This window comes from Pelobates fuscus, chromosome 5, assembly GCF_036172605.1.
Source record: "Pelobates fuscus isolate aPelFus1 chromosome 5, aPelFus1.pri, whole genome shotgun sequence".
NCBI lineage: Eukaryota > Metazoa > Chordata > Amphibia > Anura > Pelobatidae > Pelobates > Pelobates fuscus.
The window spans coordinates 297535990-297548705 of NC_086321.1; the positions used below are offsets into that span (position 1 = coordinate 297535990).

At 40.8% G+C, this 12716-nt stretch overlaps 1 protein-coding gene across 4 annotated transcripts in view; it reads left to right on the forward strand.

The window, feature by feature from the left end:
* The window catches only part of TLE5 (TLE family member 5, transcriptional modulator), a 30511-nt gene extending 18049 nt beyond the window's left edge, over nucleotides 1-12462 (forward strand). For 2 of the 4 annotated variants that reach the window (XM_063455473.1, XM_063455475.1), the window contains exons 4-7: nucleotides 4203-4247; nucleotides 9990-10052; nucleotides 10642-10716; nucleotides 11075-12462. In XM_063455473.1, coding sequence (XP_063311543.1) covers nucleotides 4203-4247; nucleotides 9990-10052; nucleotides 10642-10716; nucleotides 11075-11293 — 402 coding nt within the window. In that variant the 3' untranslated portion in view covers nucleotides 11294-12462. The remainder of the gene's footprint in view (nucleotides 1-4202; nucleotides 4248-9989; nucleotides 10053-10641; nucleotides 10717-11074) is intronic. The other 2 variants (XM_063455474.1, XM_063455476.1) reach the window with 1 other exon arrangement.
* Nucleotides 12463-12716: the final 254 nt, after the last annotated feature.

Sequence of the window (12716 nt, forward strand, 5' to 3'; positions counted from 1 at the left end):
GGTGAAGCCTGGAATTGTGGGAGTTATTACCTGGTCTATTTAAACACAGGGCACCTTTTACTATCAGCCACCATGGTATGGTTCAGATTCATTATGGACCTTAACTTCTGGTTCTGGTCCAAGAATTGGCATCTCACAGCACACAGCTCAGCCCACTGTCACATTCACAAGATTCTGCCTACAAGATAGTGTAAAGCCAAGGTTCATCCAAACTTGTTCGGCAGCAACTAACTGTAAGTTATATCATTCGTGGAGCCAATTGAATACAGATTTACTCTGTCGCTATTTAGACCACCAGTTTGTGATATTATGCTTCCAACTAACATTCTGCCAATTTGTGTCCTAACAAGCCTAGTTTACCCACCACAAGCCAAGCTACTCCTGTTTCCCACAGATCAGAACACAAAGGCCTTAACGTATTCCCGGGTCAGTCACAGATATGTAAAAACGTAAATGCGTGTAGCTGCAGTTTCAGCATTTGTAGGTTGTTGCATGTCTGCTCCATCTACTTCAGACCGCACGCTAAATCCATGTGCCAAAATATTTTATTCCTAAAACATTGACTGACTGAAGTAAAAATTGACACCCTAGCTATCTACCTTAACACTCACCCCTCCACTCACTTTTTTCTCGTCATGGGTTTCATGGAAGGCTTTCATACTGGTCTCATTGCAGTGCCTACAGGTAACATTCAGTGTATTAACCTACAATCTGCCTTACAAGATCCAGTCACAGTGGATACACTCATACAAACATTCTTTAGCTATACTTAACTTGAATTCCCTTATTCCCTCAGAAGAATTTTCAGCCCATTATGCCACAGTCGACAATGCTATAAAAGGAATCTTGAAATCTGGGAAACCAGCCTGGCTAGCAAAAACAGACAATTCCAATGTCTTCAAGTCTCTCCCCATACATCTGTCCCTGTGATATCTACACAGTATTAAATGGAGGGAACAATACAATTTCACCAACCATCTTACAATTGGGGCTAAGAGCAGTCCTAAACTGTTCAACATCTTTGCTGCAACCCTGTGTTGGTGCCTCCTAAATGTTTGTAATTGTCCAATTGGACCTAACACCGTAGCTCAAGCATGTTGTTCGATTTTCTTTGCTAACAAAACAAAACCATAGGCCCCACCACAAAGTTAATATTCCTTGGCATATGCCTTGACTCTTTGTCGATGCAATCCTGCCTGCCCACAGAGAAGATTCAGTGTATATGAGCAGGTATAGAATCCTTCCTTACAAAAGGATATTGTTCACACACAGATCTACATAATCTTCTTGGTTATTTCACCTTTGCCATGTGGATTATTCCACAGGGTCGCTACTTTATATCAAGGCTACTCTGTCTATTGCCAGGATTACCTAAAGATGACTGCACCGTTACACTGGACATACAAATCAGAACAGGCCTGACCATGTGGCGAGACTTCCTTTCACACTGGAATGGGAAGGTCGTGTTCATCCCCCCAGCCAACGGTTCTCATGTTATCTGGACTGACATTGCAGGCCATACAGGGTTTGCACAACTATACGAGGACAGATGGTTCAGGGACCAATGACCCACAGAGACGTTACGTTTACCCTCATTTAACAAAACATAGAAACATAGAATGTGACTGCAGATAGAACCATTCTGCCCATCTAGTCTGCCCAATTTTTTTAAACTACTTTCATTATTCCCTGGCCTTATCTTATAGTTAGGATAGCCTTCTGTATATCCCACGCATGTTTATACTCCTTTACTGTGTTAACCTCTACCACTTCAGCTGGAAGGCTATTCCATGCATCCACTACCCTCTCATTAAAGTAATACTTCCGGATATTCTTTTTAAACCTTTGCCCCTCTAATTTAAGACAATGTTCTCTTGTTGTGGTAGTTTTTCGTCTTTTTAATATGTTCTCTGCCCTTTTTTGAAATTCATTCTTTTGTAGCCGTGGCACATACTTGGGTGTATTTATGGAAAGGGAAACTTGTTAAATGTTATTCTGACAACATAGCGACCTGCAAAATTATTCACAAAGAAAGTCCCTCTTCATTAATTATAGTGATACTGCACATGAAACTGACATTGCTAGCAGCAACACTTCTACCAGGTTTGCGCGTACATCCCAGGCTGCCATAATACAACAGCTGATGCCTTGTCTCGTTCTAACCTACAGCTATTCTTCTGAACTAGTCCGTCACATGGTGCATGGAAGATCATTAGCTCAAGCTGCCCTGTCAGCAAATACTAGACATTCATACGAACGAGGACTCTATATTTAATAACTTAATTACCGAATTTTAGATCAGCAACCTGTTCACCCTCGATACAATGGTGGCATTCACTTCCTATTGCCACCTCAACCTAAAATTATATTAAAATACTATAAAACAATCTCACAGGCGTACAAAATCATGTACAAAGTGTTTTTCCCAGCCCAAAAAAACTTTTATGTCCTAACCAATAAAAATGGGCCACAATTTAGGGCACTATCAAAGTTGGATACTAATCATTTTGAAACACAAATTAGCTCCATAATCAAAACCGCTATATACATAGCATTCTACGGTTTCTTACACCTCAATGAACTTGCCAATAAAAAAATTACTGGTGCATCCCAATGCCTCAAAATGAATGATCTTACAAAAACAGGGGATCATTATACACTTACCTTGCGACCGTTGAAAACAAATCAAATGGGACGGCCACCTACAGGCATACACCTACCAACAATAAATGGTGCCCAGTAAAAATAATGCATCAATTCTGTCATTCACTAACAAGTCAAATTGGGAATACACATCTGTTACTGTTACACAGTAACCCGCTTACAACATTTAAATTTATCTTGTATGTCTGGACACTATTTGTTAAACTTGGCTGCCACCCTTAATCATTTTCAGTCCAGTCATTTAGGATTGGAGCAGCATCTAATAAAAATGTCCCTGTACGCATTTTTAAAAGACTAGGACGATGGAAACCTATACCATATAACAGATATACTAGATTTGCCCTCTTTATTTACAGGCCTACCTGAATGCCTGTTTCTGCACACCACAACCGGCTTTCACTACAACAAATTAACACTCTTTCTCTGCCTTTTTCCCTGACAATAAATCTATATATATATTTTAAATTACTTTAAATTTTAATACAGCCTACAAGAAAAATGGTTTAATTTTAAATCTGATCTTACAGCATTGAATTTTTACTTTCAAAGTTCTTATCTCCTGCTCTGTTAATTGAACTTTGATCACACACGAGACTCTTGCATACACTGAATAGAGCAGGACATAAGAAACAATGCACAGTAAGGGAAGCTAAAATCTTTAGGCATCATTTTCAGGAAGTGTATAGGGAGACTGCATGTCCCTTTTAATGCATTATCTGCATAATGTTTTAAACAAATGATAGTCACTTTTAGCCTGGAGGGTCTCTGAATTTGCCACTGATTGTAACGTCTAAAGGTAAGAACTTGCTCCAGCACACATTTGCTGCTAGTGATGCTATTATTTCCCATTTAGTAGTAGTAGTAGTAGTAGTAAGCACTCTTCTTAGCTTGCCCTGGCATAGCTGATCATTATCCACAATTTTTGTGCTACCACCGTGCTTCTCACTTTATATATATATATATATATATATATATATATATATCTATATCTATATCTATATATATATATCTATATCTATATCTATATCTATATATATATATATATATCTATATCTATATCTATCTTGGCTCAACAAAAACATGTCACTCGTACGAAGAACCCCCTAATGTCGACCCTTTCTTAAGTATGCTGCCTAATATACTTTCCTACCAATTTACATAGTTTTTAAAATGTAACTGGTACTGAAGTACCCTATAGTTAATTTAGAAATATCTCATGTGGAACACCTACTGTGGGTTGAGAAATTGGATTTTAGACAGAGCAAGTACACTCAAACCAGAGAACTCATTTCAGGCACCTCTGTGGTTCTAATTTGACTCCCTTGCATTCAGACACAGATGTCCTTAATTCTTTGCCTGTTGAGGCTTCACTGAAGACCTCTGTTTTAGAGCCAGTGATCTACATATTTAAGCTTGGACATTCTGCCACTAGCAATTGTTATATGCAGACTTGTGACAACCTGGGCTGATCTGATTCACTGCCTCTTTAACATTGTCATAACTGTACTTACCTAAACTATTTTCTGTTTTCGTTTTAGTATTATGAGATGTCTTACGGCCTGAATATTGAAATGCACAAACAGGTGAGCAGCCATTAATCTTAAATAATAAAAGATGTGAGCTTTTGTTTGTTACTTGCTGTTTATTGCCAATGTTCAGACGCACTAGTTAATAGATTTATATTAAATACCCACACATGTAGATGTGTTGTGTTGTTTGCTTGTTTTATTTGCTTTTTGCTTTTCATGTACCCGACACCCAGTTATAAGCATTATGGTTTTGTTTATTTAATCACGTTCCTAGCGAATCAAAAAGGGTTAAAGGTTGGACACCATAGGTGGTTGTTCAGATAAGCTCACTCAGGTGATTTTTAACATCAATACATCTCTGACCAGAACACCATGATAAAGAATGAGAATGTGAAACAACTCAGCTAGTTAACCCCATCCTGTTAGGAGTCATCCACAGAGAGGACTTTTAACACCATTAGGACAGAATGGAACATCCTACCCAGACTGACATATGCTGTATACAGCACTCAGCGTGAGTGCTGTATGCTGCTCTTTAAATTGATATTTAGAAGGTTGTATGCTGTAATGTGGCGAGAGCAGGTTTAAACCTGTGGATAAGGTGAGAGTTAATGCTGGATTTTTATTATTGCATCAGGTAAGAGTTATAACTAAAATGGAAATATCTCTGGATATACAATATTTCAAGCTGAAACCCTGTACTTACAGATTCTTCCCACCATGACAACTTATAAAAGCAGTTGTTGTCATGGTGGTTGGAGTAAGTCTACAAGGGGTTAATTAACAGGCAACAGTACCTGTTCAACCCTCATGGTCAAACTCTCTTCATGGCTTGCTTATACCAGTGCTCCCCAACCTTTTTATCGCCGCGGACCGGTAAACGTTTGATAATTTTTCCGTGGCCCGCTTGTTTTGATTTAATAAGACAAAAAAAAAACCAAACAGTCACATATATTAAAAAAACACGCAGACACATACATAGTCAGAAAATCACAAACACAGTCACATAAAGACATAGACTCAAAATTGTGTGTATGTGTGTGTGAGGGTGGCAGTGTGTATGTGAGGGTGGCAGTGTGTGTGAGAGTTGCAGTGTGTGTGTGGGGGGCAGTGTTTGTGGGGCAGTGTGTGTAGTGTGTGTATGGGGGCAATGTTTGTGGGTCAGTGTGTGCAGTGTGTCTATGGGGGCAGTGTTTGCAGGGCAGTGTGTGTAGTGTGTGTATGGGGGCAGTGTGTGTGGGGCAGTGTGTGTAGTGTGTGTATGGGACAATGTGTGTAGTGTGTGTATGGGGCAGTGTTTGTGGGGCAGTGTGTGTATGGGGCAGTGTGTGTAGTGTGTTTATGCAGTGTGTGTATGGGGCAGTGTTTGTGGGGCAGTGTGTTTATGGGGCAATGTGTGTAGTGTGTGTATGGGGCAGTGTGTGTAGTGTGTGCATGGGGGCAGTGTTTGTGGGGCAGTGTGTGTAGTCTGTGTATGGGGCAGTGTTTGTGGGGCAGTGTGTGTAGTGTGTTTATGGGGCAATGTGTGTAGTGTGTGTATGGGGCAGTGTTTGTGGGGCAGTGTGTGTAGTGTGTGCATGGGGGCAGTGTTTGTGGGGCAGTGTGTGTAGTCTGTGTATGGGGCAGTGTTTGTGGGGCAGTGTGTGTAGTGTGTTTATGGGGCAATGTGTGTAGTGTGTGTATGGGGCAGTGTTTGTGGGGCAGTGTGTGTAGTGTGTGCATGGGGGCAGTGTGTGTAGTCTGTGTATGGGGCAGTGTTTGTGGGGCAGTGTGTGTAGTGTGTTTATGGGGCAATGTGTGTAGTGTGTGTATGGGGCAGTGTTTGTGGGGCAGTGTGTGTAGTGTGTGCATGGGGGCAGTGTTTGTGGGGCAGTGTGTGTAGTCTGTGTATGGGGCAGTGTTTGTGGGGCAGTGTGTGTAGTGTGTTTATGGGGCAATGTGTGTAGTGTGTGTATGGGGCAGTGTTTGTGGGGCAGTGTGTGTAGTGTGTGCATGGGGGCAGTGTGTGTAGTCTGTGTATGGGGCAGTGTTTGTGGGGCAGTGTGTGTAGTCTGTGTATGGGGCAGTGTTTGTGGGGCAGTGTGTGTAGTGTGTTTATGGGGCAATGTGTGTAGTGTATGTGTGGGGGCAGTGTGTGTAGTGTGTGTATGGGGCAGTGTTTGTGGGGCAGTGTGTGTAGTGTGTTTATGGGGCAATGTGTGTAGTGTGTTTATGGGGCAATGTGTGTAGTGTATGTGTGGGGGCAGTGTGTGTAGTGTGTGTATGGGGCAGTGTTTGTGGGGCAGTGTGTGTATGGGGGGTAAGGAGGGTAGGGAGGCTTTTTTTAAATTTATTTAATTAAAATTAATATATTCATGTCCCCCCTCCCTTCTTACCTTTACTGGGAGGAGGGGGGACATTTCTTAGTCCCTGGTGGTCCGGTGGTGGTGAGGTTAACTCTAGCCCAGTTACAGGGCTAGAGTTCACTCTCGCGAGATTTGGAGCGTTGCCGTGGTTACCGCGGCAACGCTCCAAATCTCGCGAGAGGAGGACCCGGAGGAGCTGCAGGTAAGAGCTCCCAGGTCCTCTCTCACTCCCTCCCCTGCCGGCTGTCAGTAATGTGCCTGCAGACCGGGGAGGGAGATCTCTGATCTCTGATCTCCCCTCCGGTCCGCAGGCACATTGCAGGGCTGGCACTTGGGCAATGCCAGCCCTGCATTAGCCGGCAGGCTCGCACACCCCACACCCCTGGGCGGCCCGGTACCGTTTGATCCACGGACCGGTACCGGTCCGCGGCCCGGGGGTTGGGGAACACTGGCTTATACCATTCATATTTTCGCGGTTGGAAAAAAACATACAGTTAAGCTATCTAAAAACATTATTTGTATCCTATAACGTGTATTTGAAAATAACTAATTCTTTGTCAATCCATCATTGTAAAATATAGTTTTTATTGACACATTTCATGCAAGCTGCCTTATATCCCATGATCCAGAGTCTGGAGTTCCAGTTTATTTTCATCACTATCCTACTGAGATATTGATAAAAAGAAAACATGAAAAAGAAACATTGGTGTGTGTTATTTTCTTGGTTCAGTGGTATTTATCATAGATTTGTGTATAGGCAGAACATGTTTCCATAATGCCAATGTGTGAAGTACTGTTGACGTGCTGTTGGAAAACTCTGTAAGAAGAGAACAAAAAGGCTGCACAAATCCATAGTCTTTTTATTTTTCATTATTTTTCATTTTTTCATCATGAGATCCAAACTTTTGATGCAATGAATTGCACTTTTGCCATGTGTTAATGCTGCCACAAAATATAGAATAGCAAGATTTTTGCAGAAAGATATACAACTTAACTTTTATTGTTAAATTTAATTTAAAACATTTTATATTAAATAATAGTTTAAAAAAAGTTGTTTACAAGTCAACTTATGGAGTTGGTGTGGAACCTTACTCTAATCAGCCGTTCATAGTATACTAAATGTCTGCATAATATTGTACTTTATGTCCTAATACCCAATTGCAAACTTAGTATCATTCAAATCCCTTAAAGGAACACTATAGTGTCAGGAATACAAACGTTAGAATGGATGATCTCAGCCAACCTAATGCTTTAAGAAAAAAAAGCATTGGGAGGCTATTTTGCGTGCGTGGCAAAACACAGCACTGCACCAATCCGCATCTCCTCATAGAGATGCATTGACTCAATGCATCTCTATGTGGAACGTTCTGTGTCTCCATGTAAAGTGTAGACGCTGAACATCAGTATGGACATTGTGCAGCACTGACCCAGGAAGCACCTCTAGAATGCCGTCTGAAATGGCAGTGTTTACATTAAAGAGCCTTCAGGGACATATTAAATACACCAGAACAACTATATTACGCTGTAGTTGTTCTGGTGACTATAGTGTCCTTCTAAACCAAGGGTTTACATTATCACCAGGCCACATTGAGTAAGGAAGAATTGTGTTGGGCTGCACATAAACCATGTAATATTAATTTATGTAATAAAACTTCAAATGCCCTTTTCTTCTGATATTTCATTTGTATAGTAGAGAACTCCCTTATTTGTTATCCTATGTGTAATTGCCATATTTAAGGATACCAAACTAGGGATCTATCTACTAAAAAATACACATAACCATAGATATATACACACACACAATCACAGACCTGTACACATAATACACAAACACTATCCCAGACCCCCACACACGCACAATTACAGACCTATGCACATAATCACAAATATAAATATAAAATCAAGGACACACAATCACAGATAAATGCAGACTTACACATAATCACAGAGCCACACAAACAATGGCATATATACGTCTTGGCCAATCACACCTCTTCATAGAGAATCAATGCATGGCTGATCAAATTTCAGGGTCTCCATGTACAGTGTAGAGATTCTGAACTGCCCCAGGAAGCACCTCCATTGGCCACTGGATTTGTCATTATGTGGCAATTGAAACACTGCCAGTGTTTGCATTAAAATGCTTACAGTGAATGATTATACTCACCAGAACTACATTAAGCTGTGGTTGTTCTGGTGACTATTGTGTCCCTTTAATTTATTTATATTCCACACCTGTTTTTATTTTGGGGAAATTAACAGACCACCCATGTTTGTATATTGCTACTGTTCTTGATTAGAGTGATATACCACACGTATACCTAAAACATCCCTAAATCCTACCCCTCCTAATCCATTTTATAATCCCACCTCAGAGGGATTCCCTTTGTTGGTGTTACTGACATCAGCAGAGGCATTTCCCAGCTCACACAGTAAAGAGGGCTTTGAGATTGCAGCATGAGCGGAGTCATTTAAAATCACCACTGCAGAGAGCGATCACAAATTAATTTAAAGGTCTATGTGCCATTCTCACTTAGAGCTCTGCACATAGCTAATCTGTCCAACAGGGGCCACTGATATTGGCTTATTTCACCTGGGAGACTCGTGTATCAGAAGGTGGCATATACTGTCATGTGGTCCTTAAGTGGTTTAAAAATTAACTTTAATAGGGATTCAAAGTTAAATTGTGTGTTACAGTTTAGTAATGGATAACTCTAAGCAAAAATCTTGATGTGTTTAGCAGCTCAAAAACAACTAATGTGCCTTCCCCTTCTTAAAAACTCACCAAGTATGTAATAAATGTGAATGGGTGGAGTGCTATAAAATTACAGTATGTACATAAATGGAACTTTGTGCATAATGTTTCAAAAAGATATGCAAACTTAAATACTTGACTACCTTTATTTACCTTGCTCTGCAATGGTTTGTGGGATAAGATCAGACCTCATAGAGCAGAATGAGATACTCTTGATAGAGCCTCTTCCAAGAGATGGAGGGGTTTGCTGTCAATAGAAATATTAAAAGGTAATTTATTTTTTTTGCATATTTGTAATTCATTATCTCTATATAATACATACGTGATGGAGTGATTTTTGACAGTACCTTCCATTTAATCATGAGCGTAACGTCGGCACACTACATTATGAGGACCTGAAGCATATTTTGTTCACAATGGTAAGTGATAGCGTAATGGAAATTCCTTCACTCAGTCAGTTGTGTTGTTGAGTACAACTACAGCCCCCAAACAAGCCAGCAGACATGTTTTCCACTTTACATTGAGATGACTGATGGTTTAACAAGTTTCTCCTTTGTAATGGATCTGGGAAAGTATTTTATAACATGACTTATATAATTTTGCTACCAGATGGCCAGTTATTTGTTTATTTGTTGCTTAACTGTAAGCTGGTTATTTTTTTCTTTTCCTTTAAACAACGTCTTTCCTGTCTGCTAGGCCGAGATTGTCAAACGGTTGAACGGAATCTGTGCACAGGTGTTGCCTTATCTCTCACAGGAGGTACGTTGCACCTCTTGGATGGAGTGGACAAAAATTCTTTACAAACATATGTTGTTGCGTAACTTGCTTTTCCAGCCTGGTCTAATTCGTTTCCCTTCCTGCCATAAAGCATAACATTTTATTTGATCAGTATATTACACTCTTGTTGCAGCTCTATTGCTTTCACAGACATTCCACTCTGAAATGCTCTTCCTTCCTGTACTTTGTGAGTCTGTCGATGTGTGTGAAGGTTTATCACATCCCTCTTTCCTGTCTCTCAATCACTGTTTATATTTTACTTATCCATTGTTTCAATTCTCACAAGCTTATATAATCCAGCAGGGCCAAGTGTTTTAATGTAAATCATGTGTTCATGGGAGGCCCACATTAGAGTGCATTTGCAGCATGTGATGCCTGGTAATACATTTAGGTATTTTGTTCTTGAATGTGTTCCATAATTTTAGAACATTGACCCAGAAACTGCTATAGTCACAACTGTTTTCCTTTTACTGCAGTTTGGTGTTTAGTGAATAAGCCTCTTTGTGTTTTGTATGGCATTGGGTTGAATGCTAGCACATATCAGTTTTTAACTCCTAACCTCTCTTCCTAGCATCAGCAACAAGTCCTGGGAGCCATAGAGCGGGCAAAGCAAGTGACTGCTCCGGAGCTGAACTCAATCATCCGTGTACGTGAGAGTGCTATAGGATTGCTGTATGGTTGAGCAAGGAGGAAGGATTGGAACCCTGCTCTAGTGAGAGGATCAGACTCCTACTTCCATATTTTTGTCAGCGTCACTGTATCACTTCTAGGAGGTTTCTACTCTGTTTCTTTAGGGATGGCAGGTGCTGACCCCATAATCTGTAGATCCCCCTTTGTCCTGGACACACCTATTTTACCATAATTCTCTTCTGCCTGTTTTGACCTTTTTAAAGTTTCTCCCAGTCCATGATATGTCACAGTGTTCCATCTCAGGCCATGCAGGAGCCACAATCCTGTCTGACATATTTTTCCTTTTGTCTTCCTTCTCTTCCCCTTCTATACAGCAGCAGCTTCAGGTGCACCAGCTCTCCCAGCTCCAGGCTCTGGCCCTCCCTCTCACACCTCTGCCAGTAGGATTGCAGGCACCCTCCTTACCAGTTAGTGCCGCCAGCGGCCTCCTCTCTCTGTCTGCGCTCGGTTCCCAAGGTCACCTCCCCAAGGAAGACAAGAATGGCCACGATGGTGATCCTCGGCCTGATGATGAGGGAGACAAATCAGATTAAACAAGAAGGGAGGTTTGATGGATAAAGGTGCAGCGCAGCAGTAAATCTAGCACAGCCATGTGGTTTGGCAAAGTGCAGCGTTATCCCAACATGCACTGGAGGAGCCTCTGGTTGCCTAGTGGTTTGTGAAAGCAGGGAACTGGCAGCCAGGGGATTAATGCATATATAACATGATAGTATATGTATATACATATATATGGATAATACTGCGAACTGTATTGTAAATCAGCTGATAATACTTTTACTGAAAGCACAAACCTCCCTGATTTTATATATAATTTTCCCTTTCCATCCTTAATTTTGGATAACAGTGTATTACATAATAGAGTAGTAGAGAATAACACCTCCCTGATCTTGTGTGAGATTTGACAAATATTAACCCTTTCATACTAGACTTGAGGGAACACATTGCGTTGCAATGCACAGCATACCTCTTTGCCGCTGAAAAGGTTAAGAGCACTTGCATAGCTCACATGCACGCTAAGCAGATATTTAGGATCAGCTGAAAAGGCTGTTGTGGGTTTGAAATGTTCAGTGTATGTGATTTAGAATTCTATATTTTCTCGCTCTTTCTGCTGATGTGAGTTACTTAAGTGTAATGCTTGTGCACGGAGTGCAAAGAATGTTTATAAACATGCCTTGCATAAAGGTAATTGGTCGTACAGATACCAAAAAAAAATAATTTCCACTCTTGCTGCCAGATGAGTGTTGCAGCTTGGTTAGCACCTGTATTTACGAAGTAGCTCCTTTACAGTAGAGCGATGGGAAGTAGAAACACACTTGTCTAACCAGAGAAGATTTGTGGTTTTTCGAAAAACTCATTAAAAAAAAACTCTTATTTCATCTCTTAGTCTCTCTGTATCACAGCGCTGCACCTTTTATCCTAATACCTGGAGGCAGAGGGAAGGTGTTAAATTGATCTTGTCTCTCTATCAAGTTACCCCCTGGAGGGTTGGGGGTCAGCACCCTTTAATATATCAATAAGGTAGCTTGTCCAAGGCCAGGTGTGTGCTCTGTATATAGTGTGTAGAGAAGCTCAAATCATTCCCCTTTTCTTTCCCATTTTTTTGTTTTTTTTCTTTTGGTCTGATTTAATGACCCTGTTGATATTCTGTGTGGAGGGTGTGACCGTGCCTTTTTCAATAAATTGTTACAATGCCTGCTAATAATCGATGCCTTTTTGTCTTTTATGTAAGTGTTTGTTTCTAAAAGCGGAAAATACAAAAGTTTAATAGAATTTGTGCAAGATATGAGATGTTTGAAAGTGGCTTAAAGTGTGTGTTCATTGCACCGTCAGATAAGCCCAAGAGGGACTTACCTAGTAAATGTGGAAGAGGAAATGAAAATGAGATAACTCTACTGGAAATGACTTGTTTATGGAAGGGTAATGGCCTAACCTGTTAATCGGATGCTTTGATTTCAC